This window comes from Arachis hypogaea, chromosome 2 (genome assembly GCF_003086295.3).
Source record: "Arachis hypogaea cultivar Tifrunner chromosome 2, arahy.Tifrunner.gnm2.J5K5, whole genome shotgun sequence".
In the NCBI taxonomy this organism is placed as follows: domain Eukaryota; kingdom Viridiplantae; phylum Streptophyta; class Magnoliopsida; order Fabales; family Fabaceae; genus Arachis; species Arachis hypogaea.
In genome coordinates, this window is record NC_092037.1 from 99,503,153 (window position 1) to 99,526,942 (window position 23,790).

Consider the following 23,790-nt stretch of genomic DNA (forward strand, 5'->3'; position numbering starts at 1 on the left):
TAGATGCTCACAGAACATTTAAGAGTGAGAATAAACTTGTTAATAAAGTATCTCTTGTGAAAAATAACAGAAACTTCAATAAACCTTAAAATAAGTTAAAAAAAGACAAGTGACACTATATACACCAATCACTGCTCATAGCTCTCACACTACTAAGACAACAAAATATCCACCTACCAGCTACCATCTAAGAAGCACACGCATGAAACCACCAAACTGAATTGTATTTACAATAAAATAAATCAATGAGCTAGTAATGAAGTGGAATTTCAAAATGGCAGTTGCAAGATGGTCAAACGGAAACGGCCAGCAGATAGCAACTTGATTGTCAACACTCAACAGTCCAAAACTCATCCTCGAAACAAGGTGCGGCAGAAGAATAATGCGAATGTACTCAACCGAAGGTCACATGTCAATACCCCCTATAAAAACAACAGAAGAACTTTGAAGTTGCAGTGGAAAGATACTACTGTTGATTCAAAACAGGAAGCGACGGCCGTGGTCTGACAACATTCAGAACTCCCCTTGCAGTTGCCTGTTAAGGGACAAAACAAGAGCTCGATTAAGAAAAATGATCTAAACAATTAAGTCAGAAAGACAGGATTTTCTTGTTTTTGTTATTTCTTTCACATAATCTTAGAAACAAAAAAACAGATTAAAACAAGGACTTCTGTATTAAAGACTGAAAACAAGAAATAAAAAACAGAATAGAAAAGGAAACTAGAGATACACCAAGTATCTATCGACTGATTTACCTCGAAGAAGGAATTCAGATTTAACCGCAAGAGAAAACGTCTTAAGAATGGAGCTCGCTGACTCCCAGCAAGCCTGCTGCTGCGCAGTATAGTGTACAAGGAATTTGATTTCTTGTTGAATTCCTATAGAAATTAAAGCAAACATAAGAATATAAATTAAAGACAATGGTTTAATAATAAAAGGTCAAGTTAAATGAGACTGGTTTAGGACACACAGTGTATGATCCATATAACCAATCTCAACTACAGCGGTAAATGGCTTAGTTGTTATTATGTATTATTTCTTCATTACCTAAAAATTGTCGGTCATACCTCTAATCAATATATAACCTGTATGAGAGAATAATGGCTATACTCATTGTGGAGTTATTTGACAAGATCAGTGATGCACAATTACCTCAGCTATGTGTTCTAGTTCCACAGTATTTGAACAATGATCTTGGTTCTCAAGATTCCAGCAGAATTGTAGGCAGAGCTTCATGATGCTATCCAGTATCCTTGACACAGAACCAATGTCCAAGAACGTTTGCGAAATTAAGGCTAATAGATACCTGTTGGAGACATAACATAATGTATTAAGGATGCTGTAATAAGCAATATTTAGAGGAAAGGGGGGGGGGGGGGGGGGGGATATCCCATAAGGAATAAAAATATCAACCTTAAGAAGCTAACAAAGCTATAAATTTGGTTTAGTTATTTGATGGTCAACAACAAGCCAAATTTAATTTGAATGAATACATTTATGACCATAATAATTTTGCACGTTAAATAGTTTGGTAATAATACATATTTACGTCAACCTATAAGATGTGAAAAATTTAAAGCATGCAATTGAGAAATTATTACTCTTGATGAAACCCCACAAGTTCCGTAAAGTCATGAGAGTCTTGGATATGTGTTTGTAAGATATTCCATTGAGACTCTATTACATCCACCTGCAAAGGAAAGCAGAGGTTATAAAACATGAAATAGATTTTTTTTTTTTCGCTTTTTCCAGCGCTTCGCCTTCTTTATCAATGCAACAGAAGTATCTGCCTACAACTAATAATTTACATTTACATTTAAAAATCACTCATGCTAACCCAAGCAGTAGAAAAACCATACAAATTTGAAATGACATCAAAATTTGTAAATATATTGAACAAATATCGCAAAAATGAAATATGCAGAGATGAAAAGAACATAAATTGTACAAGATCTGTTGATCGTCATTTGTTCCATTTCTGCACATATGAAGCATTTTAAGTAAGTTATTAAGTGCACGAGTATATAATTAGCACAACAGCACTGAACTAGTGTAATAGATCACACAACAACTTCTAACAATGATTATCGCAGCCATCTAAAATTTTTAGCATAAATATCAAGTCATGTAGAACAACCTGAATATAAAATTGGAGATTTCTGATCAAGAATGCCATATGTTCTCTAACACGCCACATTGGTCGAGATCGCTGAGATTTCTGCTGTGCCGTTGGGCTCTTAGCTCGATCCTTTTTGCATTTGGCAAAATCACGGTGATATTGATGCATTACAGATGCCCACAGTTTCTCTAACTCCATTTGTGTTCGTTTGAGCCGCAGTAAGTATTGGAAAACTCTAAGATATCTGTTAATTGTGCCAAAATTTAGTTACCTATTGAAAAATATCATATTTTATTAAGCCATGTAATGTCACATTATTGTCCTAATACGAGATCAGGATTATTGAGTCTTCACATAAATGGTCAAAATTAACAGACAAAGTCATTTGACTTTTTTAATTTTATTTTAAGAACTCATTAATCTTGACCATTTAAACTAAAAATAAGACCATGGTCAAGATTTATTCATAATTAATAACCAATGATCTCTCACAAGATATATCCTCTACAAAAGATGTCTCTCCTAAACCAATGGTCCCTTTAAGGTATTCAACATCTCCTACATGCCTTGAAGACACGGTTTGCATCTATGAGGCCATAACAATTTCTAAATTTATCATTTCGTAAGGGAATTCAATCACATCAAGTATATGTAAGCAGGACAGGAAGAGAAAATAATCCACCGTTAATATCAATATTATAGGAGAAGAACCTTACTTAGAGAGGACTTCTTGAGTAAAGAACAAATGCAAAGGCCAATCAACAGAATACTCAAGGGCAAGACCATCCCAACCATCAAGTGACATTTCTGAAGAAGCACCAGAGCCTCCATCTGCTGAAGTGTTTGCCCTATCTAATGGGGAAGGTCTAACTGTGATTCCATAAGATGGCATCCTAGAAGAGAGAAAGCACATTTCATAACAGCTTCAAGCTAACTTAAGCAGAAGAACTAAAAATGACGGCAGAACCTCACCGCAAGGATACTTTAGAGAAATATTTGTCTTCTTCACCAATAGTTTTTAACGCAGCCTGCATTTCAAGGAATTGGAATCAGCTTTCATTGACGTAGTTAAAACATGAACAAGCTTAAATAGTTAAAAGATGAACCATGTTAAGAAGTAAAGATCATATGCAAAATTTAACTAACCAGCTGAAATGGCACCATAAGATCAGCTTCAGCTGTTGATTGCCGAGGTGGCAAACGCATTAGCTGGCGACTTTCCTCGAGGAAACACTAGCACAGAAAATGATGCATGTATAAAAAATGTCAGTATTTTTTCATAAAAGACAAAATATTAGTAATTAGAAAAGGTTATTACAAAAGGCAAGGAGGACAAAAGATCCTCATACAAAAAATATAAAAGATCAATAAAAATAAGAATCGACACAAGTCAGCAGAAAAATGTTAGTAGTATAGATAACTTTTCATACTTTACCTGGAAGAAATCTCCTTTTGCCAAAAGAAAATAGTCTTTCAGGGCCTTCAAGTGACCATTCAAGTCAGCTCGTACAACCACAAGCTGTGGACAGAGAGAATCAATATGAATGGTGAAGAATGCAAATGCACCAAATACTAACGAACATATGAACTGAAATATGATGTTAAGCACCTGCCAGAGACGACTGGCTGCAATAGCCTGAATAGAGTCCACAGCACATTCAAATGATCTTTTATGAAATTCAGATGATTCCTGTGGAAAACTAACTATGAGTTTGCAACTTAAGCCTAGTTGGAAATGGGCAAGAGAATCCATATCAGAAGGCTTAATCCATCAATCAGTTAGCCTTGTCAAAGTAAACCAAACTATACAAGTTCACCAACAACCCAACGAACGTGTAATAGAAGGCAATAAAATAACAAATTAGTATAAAGAATACAGTTAAGTGATAGGTTAGGAGATGGAAACCTTTAGGTCGAGGAGCATTGCTTCAATCTTATCCGACTCATTTTGTGGAAGTAAATCTTCTCCCATTCCTGAATTAATTAGGGGCTCCCTCTGAAAATGAAAACGCCCTGCTAATCCATGTATTTTCTGAAAGCTTTTTGGTATTTGAGGATTCACAGCATCCCCAGACTGGAAGGAAGGACTAGGATTCCGTAGAACCCTAACAGCTTTACCAGCAAAAAGAATTGATTCTGCAACATGCATAGGTATATACTCTGGTAGCATATCCTGCAAAACAAAAAGTATCAATAAATTGGCAAAGTTCATTAACTCATGAGTTTCAAAAACAAAGTCCATGTGGAAAATTTATGAAATTTATTTGTATGAACCTTCTTATCCTGCCAATTTAAAGTAAAAGCAAAATTAACTCCACAATATATTAACAACTAGAACAATTTTCATCTGAAACAAAGACACTGCATCATATGTCAGGAATTAGAATTAGAATAATTACCCAATAAGGATGAAAGCCCAAGTGCCAATCAGATAGAGATGCATCATTAGTTGACATGCGTGCCAACTTGTCAGAGATGTCTGAATTAGATGAGCTATTCTCTGCCTCTCTATCTTCTTGCCTAAAGTGTAGAATGAATAAGGTAAAGTATATAATTTGCAAAGTAATTGAAAATATCAGATCTCAGAGACTAAGAAATCAGAAATCTTCAACGTTATCCAAACAACTGCAAAGTTTTAAAAGAATTGAAGAGACATATACATGCATATCAACAGTATACTAGCTAAAATATTGCTTTACCTCCTAATGAAAAACTCTCCATGCTGGTCTTGAAGAATTCCATAAACCATCCATGAAGCAAGTTGATTATACATCACCTGATGTGCGTGCCAAAGAAGCCTAAGCTTTGAAAAACAATAACCGCAAAAAGGTCAACTAATTAGCAGGGAGCAAGATCAAAGTCAATACAAAGAGCTTAGCATTTCAAAAACCATAATAAAATAAAACATCACTAAAATGCAACCCAACGCAACACAATAATAGCCTTTGATAATTTTTCCCTTCACTCCAATTATTTGTCTACATTATATACTATACCAATTACTAAACCTAACATATTTACAAATTAAATATGTAAATATTTTATTGACTTGTACAAACCCAAACTTTATACAGATCATAGAGCTGGAAATGACATAGCATGCACCTTACCAATAACAAGAATATTGTGAGAAAAGAACCATATACCTTTGCATGCATGTCTGCAGTTCAGGGACTCCACAGTGGCATCTTTTATATAGAAGATTAAGAAGCTGACCTCCTCGAATATCATCACGTTCAATCTTTAGTATGAGCTCATACAGAGGTGGCAAGATGGTAAAAAACTGAAAAGCACATCCAAAAAAACAAAGTCAACATAAAAAAGAAAACCCTGCATCAACAAGAGAACAAAAGAAAAATTAAAAGAAATCCACCTTGTTAAGGCCTTGAGTGACCGTAGCCAAGATTGGCTTGGTTTCAGATAACAACAACTGTTCAATATGTAGAACAGCTGACCTGTAAATCGAGAGAACCTCAACAATTCCATTGGCTAGTGCCCTGCGATAAACACTAGGCTTTTCTACTTTCGACACATCAGAAACATTCCCCAAAGGTTTTGCATTCGAATATGCAGTTGAAGACCTAATCCAGCTTAAATTTCTAGACTTGCATGTGAATCGATCAAGCTCCCTATAATAAAATCCCAATGCAATAATCTTCTCAATAAGCTGCCTGCAACAACACACAATCAATTCCAATCCCTAAGTGCAGTGTCACAGCTCAACAAGTCTCAATTGTTAGAAGGTTTAATGGGGTTTGGGAAAAGATTTGAACTTTGGGGGTAGAGAGAGAAGAGAGAGAAAGCAGAACCTGTCGCTAGGGTCGATGAAGGAGATATCGGGAGCGAGAGTGAAGGTGCATTCGTCGGAAATTGGGGTTTGGTCGGAGAGGAGGTGGTTCTCCTCACGGCGGTCGACGATCAAGTCGCCGGTGTAGCCCAGCAACGCCATCAGAAGCTCGTGCAGCATTTTGAAAATGCGAGGTTTTGGCGGAAAATGTAGCTATGGATTGTGGTAACTGTTGATGTGAATTTTGTGAGGGATTGTAAATCGTTAATGGTGTTAGTGATTAACAATGAGAATTGAGAGTGATTAGAAATTGTGGTTGCCTGGTTGGTGCAGCTGAGAAGAAAGTTGGAAGAGAGAGTCCAAACTCCAAAGTGAAAGTTGCAGGCTTTGCTTCCTTTGCTACGCTCAGTCATTTTTCTTCCAAACCGCTCGGAGAAAATAAAATTAAAAATAAAGAAACAAAGAATAAAAGTGATTATTTTGGTTTAAAAATTTAACTTTTTACTGAAAAGATTGCCTTTTATATTTTGCTGTAAATTTTTTAAAATAATAATCTGTATTAAAAATTTATTTTTTAACATTTTTTATAAGTAGATAATAAAATTTGTTTGGGTGTTATTAAATGGTTAGACTGAAAATTTTTTTCTATTTTTTTATGGTATTTGATAAATTTTTAATGATAAGGTAAAAGTATTAGAAAAAACAAAAGATATTTTATTTTTAGAAACTACAAGCTTACAATTTATATTTTTAAAAAAAATTATATTATTATATCTAAATATAATTAATAAATAAAAAAATTTTAAACATAAAATTATTTTTATTTTTTAAAATTAAAAAAATCATTAAAAAAATAAAAAACTCATCTAAACAGATCCTAAAACTAACTTCTACAAAAATTGTTTTTAATTATATAAGAAATTAAAACATACGTTCGCTATAAGAAATAATTAAAAACAAATATTTGCTATAAATTTTTATGATATATACTATTTTAAGGTATAAATTTATGATAATGCCATATTTACTATTAACTTTTCTTTTTTACTTTTTGGCCAATAATCCGACATAACTGAGTGTTATTATAATTAAATTCTTTTTTGTAAGAGTACAAGTCTTTCCGTCTCTATTGCTGTAATAAACTCTGAATCATCTCTAATAATTAGTTAGAAAATTAAAGGAAGTTTAATTTTAATGTATTGTAATGTAAAACAGTTTTATACGTATATCTAATTACATAATGTTATATTATTAAAAATAAATATTATTTTTATTAACTACATAAATAATTATCTAAAAAGACGAATATAATTATACGATTGTATAAAATTTTATACTTTAAGTGTATCAAAATTAAACTCAATTAAAGTATGGGCAATATTTTATCCGGGGACGGACATACAGGGCGTGTTAAAACCTCATAACAATACATTTTTGTTACCACGAGATATATTGGCAGCTGCCGATCATTTGATTGGAATGAAATTTGGAATGGGTACACTTGATGCCAACATTTTAAAAAAAAAGATTAATAGTAATAAATTATTAAGAATGATTTAATTTTTTAAAAATTTATTTAGTATTTAGTTTAATATAAATAAAAATCTAATCTAACTTAAATAGTAATAATTTTTAATATCTAAAAAGTAAATAACAATATTAAAAAAATCTGAAAAGATATTATTACTAATATTTTTAAATTAAATAAAATTTTTCAAATCTCATAAAATGGATTTTTTTCTTCTTGTGAGCGTTCTTCTTGTTTATTTGGTATTAATTCTCTACTAGCAGAAGCCCCCGCGCATACGCGCGGGTAATAGTAGTGTTTGGATGGTGTAACTGCTTTGCTTACAATATTGGATTGAATACTAATATTGTATGTAATATATATAACGGTCTTTTGACCGATTTTCTAAGACATAATATAAATAAGATGTGAAATTAAAGAAAACATAGATAAAAAAAGGAGTCGTTGAATGTTTTAGTTGTGATGTACTATCTACTATGTACTTCCTTCTAATTAAAAATGTAAGGTTCCAATATTAGTGTAAACAATAAAGGAAACACAATAAACAAAAGAAATATAAAAGATAAGAAGATGATAGAAATTGACACAGTGATTTAGATCTATGCTCTAATGAAAAATTGGAGGAAAATATGAGTAACCATGAATATCCACTGCTTTGTTAAGTAATATTTTTCCATTTTTGCATCAAGTTGGAATATAAATGCACAGAAAGATTATAATTTAACAGAAATTTAAAATATTTGAAAGCAATCCGACCAAGGCAGCATACAATGAAAAGAATCATGTTAATAGAATTTGAGAAGAGTTTAATATACTAAATAAAGATCTATTTGTCAGAACACAATATAGTTTTTGTTCATTTTCACAAAATTCTTAAAGCAAGAAAGTGCAACATACATTGAAAGGAACAGTTTTAAACTTGTTCAAGTAATTAAAAGAGCAAAAAATATTAAAAAGTAAATTTCCTAATGCTGGAAGACAATTTTTCCTTGTTTAATGATGGTAATTGTAGGTTTGTCGTTATGGACCTGCATAGATTGTTGAGAAAATATAAGTAAATTTGTTTTAATCAACTAACAGGTGCAGATGCATGTTAAATGATACAAATAGAATACTGTTTTAGTAGTTTGTTTTAAATGAGTAGTATATTATTGTAATTGGGACTTTTATGAAAATTTAAAGTATATTGGAAGTGAAGTTTAGCAACATGGAATATTGATTATGGCAAAGAAGGTAAGGCAGATAATACTTGATTTCAAACATTATGCATCATGAGAAATCAGGATATTAATGAGGTAAATTGAAATATTAAAAGACGTGAGCATTGTTTCTTTTTTGATAGAGTACTTCATACAGTTAGAATGTGATTAAAAAGAACAGTTAACCATTTCAAAGCAAAATAACATTCTGGGGTAGATGACTTATCCTTCCAAATTGTCTGTGTTAGCATGCATGGGAGGCATGATTGAGGAGTTGTAGGAAAATATAATTTTTTTAAGTCACATAGTTGCGATAGGAATATAATAGGAATTTTAACAGTAATAACAAAATATTAATCATAATGGTAGAGTAGTGCATACCAGTATCATTTGGGAGATTTCTAAAAACTTCTTGGTATACCACATTTTGTGTTTCGGTTGAGTTGTTGGACTTCTCATGGGATATTACAATTTTTAATCCACTTTTGTTGGTAACCCGTGAAATTGCCACATAAAGTTGTCCATGCGTGAATACTGGTTGTTTAAGAAGTAATCCTACATGATTCAAAGATTATCCTTGACTCTTGTTTATTGTGATGGCATATGAAAGCATCAAGGGAAATTGTCTGCGTTGGAACTTAAAAGGTAATCTTGCATCGGATGGGGTTAGAGTCATTCTTGGTATGAAAACTTTTTCACCAGCATTATTGCCTGACAAAACTTCTGCTTCGATAACTTTATTTCCAAGTCTTGTGACAATCAATCTAGTTCCATTGCAAAGACCCGCTGAATGATCAATATTTCGTATAAGCATCACAGGACAACCTTTTTTAAGTTGTAGCTCATGACTGGGGAGGCCAGATGATTTAATGGTTGCCAAAAATTCCGGTGTGTGTATGCTTTCAAATGTGTTGTTAGCTCCGTCTTTAAAGCACGCTGAGTTAGAACTCACATATGTTTTCATTTCATTCACATTTAAAGAGAGCATGTAATTATTGACCTCTTCAACAACATTAATGGTAGGGGCTAAAATAGCTCGACCTTGGAGATGTAATGGATTGCAAACATTATTTAAGTAATCAGCATAAATAGCTCAAACTATTGCTTCAATTGGATCATTGAATTCTCTAATTAACAACTCTGGTGGAATGTGTATGATACTACAACCATCATCCGAGTCTCCTAGTTTACCATCTCCTATGGCAAGAATCCAATTTGCAAATTCTTTCAATTCCTCAACACTGTGGTCCTCATGCATAGAGTTTAAACGCATATTTTGAGTCAATTTTAAAATTTGACATTGTTCCCACAAATATGATGAGTTAATTGATGCATCAACAATATCTTGTCTAGAACCTTTTGTTATTACTGGAAGAATCTGCCTGAAATCCCCTCCTAAGACAACTGTTTTTCCTCCAAACGGTAAGTGCAAACTTGCATCATTGGTATGACGCAATAAGTCTCTCATTGTTCTATCCAGTGCCTCAAAACAAAATCAATTCATCATAGGAGCTTCATCCCAAATAATAAGTTTCGTTATTGAAATTAATCCAGCCAACGGACTTCCTTGTTTGATGTTGCACGTAGCACATTCATCTGGAGTAAGAGGAATTGCAAATCTAGAATGTGCAGTTCTTCCACCAGGTAACAAAAGCGATGCTATTCCACTTGAAGCAACCGTTAACACGATTTCACCTTTTGATCTAAGAGCAGCGGAAAGAGTTTTTCAAACAAAAGTTTTTCCTGTTCCTCCATAACCGTATAAGAAGAATACCCCACCGGAATTTGATGTGACAGCTGCTATTATTTTGTCATAAACATGCTTTTGGTCTGTATTCATCTGTGATAGAAATTGCTTGTGTTGTTTAGGGTTTGCTTGTAGAAGTCATTGGTACTCCAATAATGATGATAAATCCTATGTAGTCAAATTTGAATATGCTCATTTAAAATGGTTTGATTGGGTATATATATGAACTGTATGGTTGATAAATAGTTATGTTAAATAGTATTTTTTTAATTAACATTCCAAACTAAAATAATTGTGTATCTTTTTCTCAATTATCATGTTAATAAAAAGTTAAACATTTTTTGTCATAGATATGCTCTTATACCTTCATATAAGCTCTCATAATATTAAAGTAAGAAATTTTTTTGGCGTTGTAAATATATATGCATATTCTGTACTTTTATAGATCCAATTCTAATTGTTACAATACTTCTCATTGCATTTTTTATAGTGAAAAGTTTTGTTTACACTGATCTTTTCATAGGTAATTAGACTTAACTATATTAGACACTCAAAAGATTAAGTGATATGTTATTAATAAGCATGGAGATGCACTTACAAACATGTTCACCATAAACTTTCAAACCATGATTCAAGAACTCTCAAGACATATAAAATGTCAAAGCAATAGAATGTATAGGAACTATATACCTGTATTCTCACTTATCAATCTGATGAGAAAGTGTTTTAAATAAGTTCTTTGAAAGAAAGTTTGTAAACATATAAATTGCAATAGCCAATAAAATGTTAGATTTGTGTTGAGCTTTATTCATCAATAAAGAGACTTCCATATGATAGAGCATAGCAACATTAAGCAAGAAAATAAACATTAAGTTGGCAATAAAAATGCCAGCTAAGTTAAGATATCTGTTAACCTGATAAATTTATACCACTAAGCAAATAGGTTAGTTTCTTTTACAACTTACTTATTACAGTACTTCATATTATATAAAAAAAGGAACTTAATTAGATTACAATATCAGGAAAATAGTAGAAAATGACAAACTCAAAGAAAACATTAAGGATGTAAATTACAGCATTGCTGATACAAATGGATCCCAATTTTTGAAGCTAATTTCAGCATATATGCTATATCAGTTAGGAAATACATATAAATTATGATATATAGTTTCTCATAAAGACTTTAGAATAACATACAATAGTTGTTAAGACCATGTATATACTAAACTGGGACAATAGTGTTAAAATTCAAATTCAGTGATTTAATATACGTAGAAAGTGGGAATTCCACCACTTTAAGTGTTCTTCTCTGCTGATTTTTTGTATCTAACTTGGTGATGGTGAACTGAGTTCCTCTAGTTGGTTGAGAAGTATCTTTAACTGTTACCAAATAATCATGAGTCAAATACTCTGGAGATTCTGCTGATCCATGACCTCCAAACTGGGATGACAACTCCCAGGAATATCCTTGATTGCCTTCTTCAATTTTCCAGATGAGCCACCTATAACTGTCTGATTTAGCATGAACAGCAGCATAATACAAACAACCTTCACAGATTAAAAGCCGCTGAATCATAGCTCTGGCTTCCACAGGGATCAAAATGAATCCAAACTGGTTGGTAAAATTTGAAAAGTGAACAATACACTGTGGACTTGTCTGTGCATGATTGTTCCAATTCAACCAATAAACGATGCCATGGTTAACAACATACCTAGAATCAACACCCTGAACATATGGAGGGCAGGGAAAATTACTATCCCAATGGCCAGTCACTGATGAGTATGAAGTCAACCATGATTGTGAGTCAAGAATTTTCTTCTTATAAATATTTATCCACACATACCCAACCGAATCAGGAAAGTACAGGAATGCATAAGTGGAGGCACAAATACAACAATGATGTTGCATAGGATCCGGAATTCGTGTTACCTGATCAGTATTAGGATTCCACACGATGAGATTACTTGGGTGACTAATGCATAAATACCTAATGGCCATGCAACCATTATCAGTACCGATCACCTCGAATTGGCCCTGAGAGTTCCTCAAGAATGGGATGTGCAGGCGTTCATTCTCACCAGTATCCACATTAAATCTAAAAACCCAACTCCCCAATGATCTTCGTCCCTTGACACCAAAGTGAACATAAATGGAAGCTGGCCTCTTCTTAGCAGCATCTAGATGCTTGAAGACAAACTCCTCGGTCCCCAGCTCCCAGTTCCAATAGCTACACAGGGTTCTGCTACGACCAATCGTATTGACATCGGCTCTAGCAAAAATCTCCAATATGAGGTCGTCTGGCAGCAATATTTGAGGTTTGGAAGGTGGATTAGCCATTCTAAAATTTGGTTTGCTGAAGGAAGAAAAGAAGGCTATTACCACTGTCAATTATATGTATAACTCGAATATAGTAGAATGTATATGGCTACTTGTCATATTAAGAAAGAGACGTTAACCTTATATAAACTACATAAGTGGTATGTTACACAGGGGCATAATTACTTGGGGTTATACTTTTCAGGTTATTTTTTTCATATCCAAATGTTATGAATTAGGTAACAATAATGGTTGCAGGAAAAAAAATTCATTACTAAACAACTGTTCAAGTTTAGTTATAGCACTACTAATCCGGTTTGGTTATTTCAACTTAGTAATTATATTTAATAAAGAGATTCGGAAGTATATATTTACACACAACAACATCCCAAAAACTATAAGTTATCAGGTTCACTTAGTTGATATTAATGCATGGTTTAAGTAAGGGTCAGATAAAGCACCACTTTGGAAAATGGGAGTTCTTTCTTTCAGTCTGGGTTCTGACTTGGCTTAAAATTAGTCAGGCAATGCAACTACAAAAGGCACACTTCTAGTAAACAACTGCAGTTTTTTTATTGGGCAGAAGCTTCTCATATCTGATAACAATAAACACACACATAGGAATTGCTGCTCCATGTTTATTAAGCATAAAGAGTTACCCTATTCCATTTGTTGGAGTTGGATACCACACTCTTAAATACTTTCCAATTTAAGAGTAAGCTGCTTCTTTTTTCCCATCAAATCATAAACAAAGCTGCTATGTAACTATCTTTTCGCCGGCATTTTTTTGTCTGCATTTATTACCAAATTAAACATTTGGGGTATTTATTTTTTAGGAACTTAATCTCGGCCCATGTAATTAAGAGTTGCTTGGTTCGACCGAAAAAAATGTTCCTAAAAGTGACTGTACTTCCAAAGTAAGTTAGCTGAAATACTAAAATAGTTTAGTAGATAGACATTATGTTTTCATATATATAAGAGACTTGATTATAAAAAGGTAACTTTATAGAAAACCCATTCTAAAAAATTAAGCATTTTTTAATAAAAAATCATAAAAAATGCTCACAATAAATATTGAACAATAATTTTTTGTATGAATTTTATATGTTTTTTATAAAATGTTTTCGAAATTCTTTTTTTTTATCAATTAATAGACTAATTAGCCCAAGATTCATTAATATTTCTAAACACATTAATTCTATGTCACATCCTAAATGTTTATATCCTAAATCTGTCTGTCATTTATTTTTTAAAGTTGCACTTTATATTGTGTACTTTAAAAAAATAGCTTATTTTGTATATTTCTTATAAAGCAAATATAAATAATTGAGTATAAAATGTTTTTTTCTTTCAAAAATGAATTAATAAATTTTATTTTTTTTTCATTAATTATTGATGATGTTTATAAAAAGGTTGATTAAATAATATTATGTAAAGAAGTAAAGAATATGATATTTTTTGTATGTTTCTGCAATTCAGTATACGGAATTTAACTCCGTGTATTACAGAAAAAATTAAATAGTTAAAATCAAACTTCATAATAATAATAATAATGGTAGTTCAAATAGTTTGTACTTAAAAAATGTAGCTGACTTTGGAAATTTTTTTTTATAATAAATACATAATTGAGTACAAAATACATTGAACTTTAAAAAGTGAATTACATACTAAAGTTTTTTTTGTTTTCATGCTTTATTTGTAATATTTCTAAACAGTTTGATTAAGAGATATTAATTTTAGTAGATAAACAAAATGATTTTTTTTCAATTTTTGAGATTTGGTATACAAAAGTTAACTCTGAAAACAAATTGATAAAAAAACATTAAACATATGAAATAAAGCATAATAAACAATGGTAGTTGGCTCTTATTAATCCAACTGAAAAAAATAAATAGTAATTAGAATCTTTTGTATTCAATCTGTGCATAATTTTTTATGTAAGTATTTTCATAGCATTTATATTTCATTAAATCAAATTCCATCTTATGTATTGTATTTTAAAAGGTAGATTATTTTCTATATTTTAATCATTGCAAACATAAATAATTGAGTACAAAATAAATTTGACTTTGAGGAGTGATTCACTAAGTGTCTTCTTGTTGTCATCTTTTGTTTATAATAGTTCTAAAAAGATTGATTAAGTAGAAATTCAATTTAGAAGTAATATTTTGTTTTATATTTGTGATCTTTGATAAACAAAAGTTGGCTCTGTAAAGGAATTGAGAAAAAGTTTTAAATATTTAAAATCAAGTTTCATAGTAATGATAGTTGGTACCTATTAACTTCATAAAAAAACTGACTACAAATCTTACTTTTTCCAATTAGAAAAAGTTCTATTTTTTTTTAACGGAAAACACTAAATAGATGAAATTTAGGGTACATGTAAGGGTTTTCACAATCCGTTATTCCTTTATATAGGGGTTTATGCATGTGTTATGTTCACTTCATTGTCTTAAAGTTCAATTCAAATAGTTTTAACTTTTAAAAAGGAACTAATTTTTTATAATTTCGTTATAATAAACAAACAGAAGCCACTTCGATAAAGAGGTCTAAAATGTCTTTTTTTAAAGATATTTTTTAATAATTAAAATTTAACATATATAATCGATTAAATCATGTTTTTTTTATCAAAATTAGGGCAGACAATTTAATTTGATCGAGAAATGGTGAATCAAATTTTAAATTGGTCTAAATTACTAATATTTTTTATAAAAAATGAGTACAATATACCTATTATAGAAAATGATTAAAATACTCTTGTTATATATATATATATATATATATATATATATATATATATATATATATATTAATTTTGAGAATCCTAAGTTCTAGCCCTTTTCCTTTCTGTCGTCATAGGGTTAGGATTTAGAATTATTAAAATTAATATATATATATATAAATAATAGGGATATTTTAGTTATTTTTTATAATGGAGATACTGTAATTATTTTTATGAAAAATAGTTAGTTATAGCGATTTAAAATTTAATTTATGAATTTTTTTGGCTAAACTGATTTGTCTGGTCTAATTTAAATAAAAATAATACAGTTTAATTGATTATATGTGTTAAACTTGAATTTTTAAAAAATATCTTAAAAAATGACTTTTTTTGTTATTTTTTCTAAGTGGCTCCCTAAACATAAATAATTTGACTACAAAATTAATTGAACTTTAAAAGGTAAATAACTAAATTTGTTTTTATTTTTTATGTATTATATTTCATATAAGATTGATAAAGAGATATTAAATTTAAGAGTGAATCAAAATGATTTTTTTTTTACTTTTGAGATTTGGTATACAAAAGATAACTCCCAAAAAAATAAAGTTAAGAAACATTAAATATATAAAATAAAGCAACATAAAATTGCAACTTATATTTGCTATTTTAAAATTATCATTTATATTTTGTATCATAGCCGTTTTATTAATTTTATTATATAAAATTGCACTTTATGTTTTGTTTAATAAAAAGTATATTATTTAATATATTTTAATATTAACAAACAGAAATAATTGAGTACAAAATAAAATTAACTCTAAAAGTGGTTCCCTGAATGTTTTCTTGTTGTGCTGTATTATTTATAATATTTCTAAAAAGCTTCATTAAGTAATATTTAATTTAAAAGTGATTGTTTTTGTATTTCTGATATTTGATATACCAAAGTTGACTCCAAGAAAAAATTGAAAAAAGTTTAAATATTTCAAATCGAGATTTATAAGAATGGTAATAGACACTTATTAACTCCATCGAACAAAAAATATTTAATAATAGTTCTGTTTTCTTTATCTTGTTTTATATATAGTTGATTTGTTTTATATAATTATTTAGTAACAATGCTCTTAGATGTCACATTTTTTTTTTATCAAATGGCAGAACAATCAACAGAAGTTTCATCACATTTTTTTGCATCGCTTAATAACTTATTATGTCTTAAGAGTCTTGATTTTTTTTTATCTGTGATTTTCTTTAGTTAAAAATACGTTATGACTTAAAACGAATGATAATTTTTTTTATAATAATGCAAACAAATAATATTCGAAAAGTTGATGTTTTAAAATAAAAGACACCAAAAAGTTATATAAACAAATGAGTCCAACTGCAGATTTGACTTAGAGCAAGGAGTTACATTTTGTTTAATGCATTATGAAAGTCGATTAAAAAAGAAAAGAAAATTTAGAATAAAAGTAAATTACAAAACGTTAAAACTTTGATATGACATTGTTCATGGACACCCAAGGTCATTACAGCAATATACATAAGTTCATAACACTGAGTTTCATAAGGATAAATACCCATAGCAACTAAACTAAAGCCAACAAATGTGTACAATCACATTACATATCCCAAATTGAGTGAATCACTCAATTTTCCTCTTGGTAGAACCACGTTTGAAAGTCTTGTTACTGAATCCCTGGCCTTCCGGATTAGTAAGTCCACTAACACCCAAGCTTGGAGCAGAATCTGCTATAACACATTTACCAGGAGTATCTAACCCGCTTTCAAAGATGCTCTCAATGCCAGAATCCTGCATGAGTGCAACAGGATTTACAATATCAAATATTGGGTTCTACAATGCAACAGAATTTGCAATATCTTATTGGGTTCTAATGGAATCTTGACCTTTGATAGTGAAACAATAGCAGCTCCATTCCCATCTAAGTCAAGGTCATTATTTCCAGTTGTAGACACTACGTTTGAAAGGCCTTGTTCAACCCCCTGCATCACATGAATTCCAATTTTAGTTACGAATACACCCTTTAAGAGTATGGAAACTGCAATGGACAGTTTAATAATGAGTCATAATTTAAATACGAACTCCAATATCTATGGAAGAACTGTGGGATGAATAGAGATCAATCAGTGCCTCATCATCACTAATCTTAACAGCATTATAAGCTTGGTCCACAGAGGTCAGATTTTTCTGTGAGATAGACAATTTAAAAAGAACTACACTCAATCTAAGGAATGAGAAAGAAAGTCATTAAAATTTTAAGAAAACAATTTTTAGTCAAAATAAGAAAAAAAGTAACAGAATTCGGCAAATTAAATAATACTCTTTGCTCTTATCTTAGTCATCTACATCTCTTTCTGTCTCTGAAATTGACATAAAAAATATTCCACATTAAATAATGAACACAAAAGAATCATTTACGCAAGTTAGGCAATCATATTGGCATTTCAACCCAGATAAAGGATATGCAAACATGTGTATCTAACCTGAGTTGGGCAGTTGTATTACACTGATATTATCATGTTATTTAAAGACCATAAATAAGATCTTGAAGCTTGTACGTACTGATCATAATATTTAAGAATTAAGATCTCAGAGTTTGTTAGGTGAAACCGAAAGGGTATCCGTGATCTGCAGGAGAACAAATTTTGACCAATTGAAGAACAAATTGAAAAGATAAAAGACTGAGCAGCTACACTAATTCTAGTTAGTTGTAAAACACAAAAACAGAACCTTGAAAAAATTATCTCTTACAGAATTATTTTTTGCATTACTTCATGATCTTCATTACTCCAAAATTATCTCTTATAGAATTTCCAAAAACAAATCCTTTTTATTCAAACCAATTCGAGCTAATAAATTAAAAACTCAAAACATCTTTTGAGAAAATTTATATTGGCATATGTAAAGTGTTAGTGATGAGAGCATTCACATATCAAATGAAGAATTTCTAACAATGTGATGGTGGGAGCAAATCTGAAACACTGTTATGTTAGTCATGGAATCAATTAGTTAAAATGAAATGAACATACAAATGCTTATTCTTTCTTTATATGTTATAGAATAAGGGCTGCTGACTACATGAATCAAACCCAGATAAATAGAAATATCAAGAGTACCAAAGACGATACAAAAAAGTAAAATAAAATTTAATCAAAATCCAAAAATGAAATGATAGAATAATACCTCTATCTGCTAGGGTACTTTGGGGAGCTTTGATATGATTCATTTTCAAATGCATCTGACTGGATAGAGTAAGGTGAGTTTACAGGGGGAACTGATGGAAACTCATTCTGATGATGCTTTCAGGGAGTGACTTCAAACCACAGAAGCTTGTTTGTGTGCTCCCCTCAGTTGTCGCGTCATTCCACCATTGCCGACATGGAGATCTCCTAATCTTCTCCTCTTCAAGTGTAGCACACCATTCTGCCACTACGCTCTTCCAGAAAAAATATTTAACGGCAGAGAAGAAAAAAACACAGCTCGATTCGTCAATCATGAATATTCTTTCCTAAAAAAATTGAAGAAAACGATACACAAAGAAACATGCAATTAAAATCATCATTCAGCTCAAAGTCGAGGTTTCTCAACCAAATTCATCTCAACGCAGAAAAAGCAACAGGAATAGCAATTCAATGCAGTGAAAGTGAGAGAGAGTGTGCGACGACAAAAACCTTCCAAAGACAAACCTTCAGAATTCTTGTTGAAAGAGAGTTTGTCTGTACTGTATCAAATAACTCTCTAAAATCAGCATTAATCCATGTAATGATTAAAATCTTATACCATGTCAAATCACCATACAATGCTTCTGCAAATTGTGCCTGGCTATGATGTCTTTGAAACTGCCATAATATAAAGCAATTCATTATTGATTACTATCTCTGTATATTTTCTTTGACTGTAAGAAATTATGTAAGAAAAATGATGCCTACAATTATATAAAAAATTATGACTTTAGTAGCAAATATATTCTAAAGCAAAAATGGTAAATTGATGAGTGAAAAGAAATCATGTTTATTTTTGTAAGAAATGTATATTTTCTTCACATCTTAATTTGCCTTCTTATCTTACAAAGATTTTGAGAGTTAAAAGGAAAACAAATAAACAAATAAGCAATAAATATAGATCACAAACTAAACACAAATCCAAATCAAGCATGGGAAAAGGTCAACAATAGTGAAAGATAACAGGATCATACGCACAGATCATCTCAATTCAAAAATCACAAAAACATATTTACATCAAAATAAATAAGTTTGCAACAAAAACTTAATCCCACAAAAGCCAGTAAAATTTGAAATGAAAAGTTTCCAACTTAATGGGTAGAAGGAAAGAATATACGGTACAGTTAAAACACCATGTTTTATTTCCAAACTTATTGGGTCAAGCAAAAGCAATTAGAATTCTAAAAGCTGCATTTCACAAAATCTATTTCTCCTCTATTTGTAGTAAAAAATGAGGGATAATGGAATGTGGAAAGCACAAAAACAACATAAATAATATAATCTAATGAGGGATATCCTTGGAAAGACGTTCCTCTATAATAATTGAGATGATTCCTTTCTAAATAAACAATAGATGATTATTCTCATGTTAACAAAATAGATAATGTATTTACCTCTTGGACAACACCACCATGAAACATTTGTTTGAAGGCACTAAAGACTTTTGACGCTAACGGAGCAGATGCAATCATAGTAGGCTGGATTTTAAGCCTGCTAAGATCAAATTTCAAAATCAAGATGTTTCAAATTCTATAGTTTACAGAAATTAAAAATGAAAAAAAAATCATGCATTATACAATAGCCAAAAACTTGTTTAAGAAAAAATGGAATTGCATAATTCAACTTAAAACAATTACCTTATCATAGTTTGTTGTATCTTGGCAAGAAGAGGTTCACAGTACTCTTTCAATAAGCTTCCCATATATGAGGCTGTCATCAACAACCAACACATGAAATTATCTACATAGATGATAGAGTACTATGGCTATTTCCATTTTCTTATTCTTCTTCGTTTTTCATATAATTGAGTCCTCAAAATATGTGTATAAAAGACAAAAAAAAATTACAAAATAAAGGATAATTTAGTAATAATTTTGAAAAGTTAACAACCACCCTGATCAACAATCAAAAGATTTATTAAAACTGCACTCATAAGAAACTAAAACTTGACATTAAGTAATGAAAGAAAACAATATATTTGATAAGTTCTCTATTATGTATGCAATCTAATAATTCAATGGGGGCATGTAAATAGATGCACTTTCAAATGCAGATCAAGAAATGGTCTATTCAACTATTATGGCATCACATAATGAGTTTGAATGATTTCTAATGAACATTAGTAAAAACATAATAACACACCATGCCTTCTTCTGTATTAAGCCTGCAACCTAGGTTGTTTGAATGTTAAAATTTGTATATGCTATAGCTAATTGGTACAAACCTCAATTGTAGCATTTGGAAGAAATTCAGAGCTGTTGTCAGGCTCAAAATTCATGCCTTCCCCTGGCAGCTTTGACAGGATAGTATAATAGTTATCGAAAGAACCTATAATTTTATAATACCTTTTAATGCCTGTGAAGTTGCAACCGAATAAAACAATAGAAGGTGGAATTTACTTTATGTAGACAAATTAATCAAAACAAACTACAAAATCAACAATTCTCATGTTGTAAAGATATGCTACCTATACATGTAACATCTCTGGGCGGGCATTCAACTTGACACTAATGTAAGAATTCAATATGGATGCAAAAATATGGTGGTTGTTTAAAGAAATTAAACCTTAGCGAGCTTCTCAAAGGTGTTGTTGGTGCGGGGGGAGTCTAGTCGCTTCGTCGGCATATCCGCGACGGCCATAAACCAAGACGATCATCCCTGTGGAGTACCCGCGAACGGATCCAGCCTCGGTTTCTGGTGTTCTGGTGCTGGAACGCTTGCCAAAACCATCACACCATCCTCTGGCGGTTCCTTTGCTTGCATCTCGAACCCTAACGACATTTTTTGTAATTTTATTAAAAAGAAAAAAGGAAAAAAATTTATACTTTTAAAAAAGAAAAAATGACCTCTGCAAATAATATGGATGGGATATGGATCTCAGAGCTCTCCATTCTCTTGATCGGTGTCCTGAAATTGTTGTCAACTGCTCCTTCTTCGTTGATGGCAGCAACACCCTAAACCATGCCACTGTTCTTTCTACCTGAAGCTGTATCAATAGCCACCATTACCTCTAACTTATTGTTTTTCATCTCTGCTACTCGTCGGAAACAGATTCGGAGCCCATGCCGTGTCTTCTTTGTTCTTTGCCAGACGCTCTCGTAACTGCAGCACTGACCAGCCGTCTCTCGTGACTTGGAACACAATCTCCGGATGCTGAGATGAAGATAAAAATGAAGAGGACGATCAGAGAAGAGAGAAAAAGAGAAAGAGCGTCAAAGGAAAGAGAGTGATTCTGATTTTTGTGGGTAAAGGAGAGAGAAAGCCAGAAATAGTGTGCTCAAAATTTGAAAAAGGATTGAAATTTGAAAATTTTTGAAGAATTGCGCCCAAAATTTGCCATGGATCCCGCTCAAATTATTCCAGTATGCTCAATTACCCTTCCATTGCGTGAAGAACTATTGTGCAAAACAATGCTACATTCTTCATTCAGCTAGAAAGGTTTGGGAACAGCTGTCAATATCTTAGAAACTATTTAACAGTGCCAAATAGTGTGTCATTTCACTGTTTGGCTAGTTAACTATTATATATTTATAGATATAGATGTTTCAACTACTACGGGTGTGTTTGGTTTTGCATTAGAAAGAAGAGAAGCACGTTTGAGTGCATTGAACGCTTCCTCTTTTTGTTTGGATGTTTTTTTTTCTTTAAACGCCAACGTGATTTTAGGTTCTTAACGTGCGTTGATAAGAAGCTAGAAATTGTAGCTTATGCGTTTAGATAATCACGTTAGGATTGAATTTATTTTGTTTTATCAATTCTATCCTTTATTTCTTTGCTTGTAGTCTTGTTAGTATTCAAATATTTCAAATATATAATTATATTTTTTTATTAAATTTTTACTTTTAATTTTGTATAAAAAAATATTTTTGTTTGGCTTTGTTAAAATTTGTAAGTGTAATTCTTGTATATTAATTTATTATTATAATTTTGTTATAATATAAATTATTAATCCCATTAAAAAGAATAAAATAAATAAAAAATTAATTATAACTAAGAATCAAGTCATGAATAATTAAAATTTATAGTTTAAAATAGTATTAAATAAAAGAGTATTGAGAGTATTAAAAAAATTATAAGTAATATAATTTAATAAAGTATATTTTGATATATATTTTTCATATATTATTTTTGCTTTTGATATAAAAATATATTTTGTCAATTTTTATATATTATTTTTATTTTAGTAAGTAAATATTAATTTTATTATAAAATTAATTAATAATATTTATTTAAATAAATAAATTAAAATGATAGAATAATATAAAAAATTTATTTAATTTGATGTCTAATTTAGTAATTTTTTATCTAAAAGTAATCTTGAGTAGTGTAATCCAAACAATATTTACTTTACTATAATCCATTTTGATAAAAGATTACCATAAATCACTTTAACACAAACTCACTTTTGATCAAAATCAAGTTTGCAAAATCAATTTTATACAAACTGCCGTTTACAAACTGAAATCCAAACACACACTACAACTGAGAGATCTTTTCAGCTATGAATGTTGTGAAGAATAACTCAGAAACAAAATGAAAGATGATTTTCTTATTAATTGTCTTTTAATTATATTAAAAAGAAAATTGCTGAAAAATTTAACACAGATTCTATTATTGATGAATTTTATGATACGAAAAATCGACCACTTCGTTAATTAAAAATATGTACATATTTTTTGTATTTTAAAATGTATTCTCTATCGGTATATTTTTGTAATACATTTTACATTATATAATTTTTGCATAATTTTTTAATATTATATATGTTATTGTCCCATGATAACATTTCTGGATCCGTCCCTGATTTTCCCCACTCCAAAAAACTAGTACTTAATAGTTAATACATTACAAGTCGCTTTAACTCATTTAGCATACAACTTTTATATTAGTTCAAACATCTGCAAACAATATATATATATATATATATATATATATATATATATCACTACTGAGTACAATGAAGAGATTAAAAAAGTTTTAACATTAATAATATTACTTTGGGTTGAGATGTCTCCAAACACTTAAAATATTTGTAAAATTATTTATATATTATCCATTAAAATGGCTCTCAAAAGAGTAATGAGATTGAGAACTAAATTTATAAAAAAATATATGTTTATTATCAATTGCTTTA

At 30.6% G+C, this 23,790-nt stretch overlaps 2 protein-coding genes across 44 annotated transcripts; both read right to left on the bottom strand.

Moving 5' to 3' along the window:
• Positions 1-17: 17 nt before the first annotated feature.
• LOC112756277 (gamma-tubulin complex component 4 homolog) lies at positions 18-6,328 on the bottom strand. 2 transcript variants are annotated; one of them, XM_025804795.3, is made up of 16 exons: positions 5,929-6,328; positions 5,493-5,790; positions 5,266-5,402; positions 4,819-4,917; positions 4,519-4,639; positions 4,026-4,292; positions 3,729-3,809; positions 3,555-3,638; positions 3,266-3,352; positions 3,092-3,147; positions 2,836-3,012; positions 2,138-2,363; positions 1,602-1,690; positions 1,153-1,306; positions 756-878; positions 18-535 (listed from the first exon to the last, which is right to left on the bottom strand). In XM_025804795.3, exons 1-16 carry the CDS (start codon positions 6,084-6,086, stop codon positions 467-469), a joined length of 2,226 nt encoding a protein of 741 aa, XP_025660580.1. In that variant the 5' UTR covers positions 6,087-6,328; the 3' UTR covers positions 18-466. The 2 variants fall into 2 exon arrangements, with proteins under 2 accessions (XP_025660580.1, XP_029149291.1); XM_029293458.2 differs by having other exon boundaries at positions 4,819-4,922; positions 5,929-6,313.
• Positions 6,329-16,886: 10,558 nt separating this feature from the next.
• LOC112756303 (uncharacterized) lies at positions 16,887-22,159 on the bottom strand. Of its 42 annotated transcripts, none has more exons than XM_072221703.1 (13): positions 22,033-22,159; positions 21,503-21,809; positions 21,222-21,427; positions 20,881-20,984; positions 20,294-20,366; positions 20,051-20,147; positions 19,122-19,274; positions 18,619-18,871; positions 17,919-18,063; positions 17,756-17,795; positions 17,518-17,622; positions 17,322-17,417; positions 16,887-17,226 (listed from the first exon to the last, which is right to left on the bottom strand). In XM_072221703.1, the coding sequence occupies exons 5-8, from the start codon at positions 20,356-20,358 to the stop codon at positions 18,698-18,700; spliced, it is 489 nt and encodes a 162-aa protein (XP_072077804.1). In that variant the 5' UTR covers positions 20,359-20,366; positions 20,881-20,984; positions 21,222-21,427; positions 21,503-21,809; positions 22,033-22,159; the 3' UTR covers positions 16,887-17,226; positions 17,322-17,417; positions 17,518-17,622; positions 17,756-17,795; positions 17,919-18,063; positions 18,619-18,697. The 42 variants fall into 42 exon arrangements, with proteins under 42 accessions (XP_072077804.1, XP_072077770.1, XP_072077767.1 ...); XM_072221669.1 differs by having other exon boundaries at positions 17,998-18,063; positions 18,619-18,943; XM_072221666.1 differs by having other exon boundaries at positions 18,619-18,943.
• Between the last annotated feature and the right edge of the window lie 1,631 nt (positions 22,160-23,790).

Coding starts and splice junctions, on each gene's coding strand:
- LOC112756277 (XM_025804795.3), bottom strand. CDS start 6,086: ATGCTGCACGAGCTTCTGATGGCGTTGCTGGGCTACACCGGCGACTTG. Junction 5,403..5,492: donor TCACTCAAGGCCTTAACAAG/GTGGATTTCTTT, acceptor TGTGCTTTTCAG/TTTTTTACCATCTTGCCACC. Junction 4,918..5,265: donor CTGCAGACATGCATGCAAAG/GTATATGGTTCT, acceptor TTCAAAGCTTAG/GCTTCTTTGGCACGCACATC.
- LOC112756303 (XM_072221615.1), bottom strand. CDS start 20,358: ATGGGAAGCTTATTGAAAGAGTACTGTGAACCTCTTCTTGCCAAGATA. Junction 20,151..20,293: donor ATACAACAAACTATGATAAG/GTAATTGTTTTA, acceptor ATTTGATCTTAG/CAGGCTTAAAATCCAGCCTA. Junction 18,944..19,106: donor TGAAGGTTTGTCTTTGGAAG/GTTTTTGTCGTC, acceptor CAATTTTTTTAG/GAAAGAATATTCATGATTGA.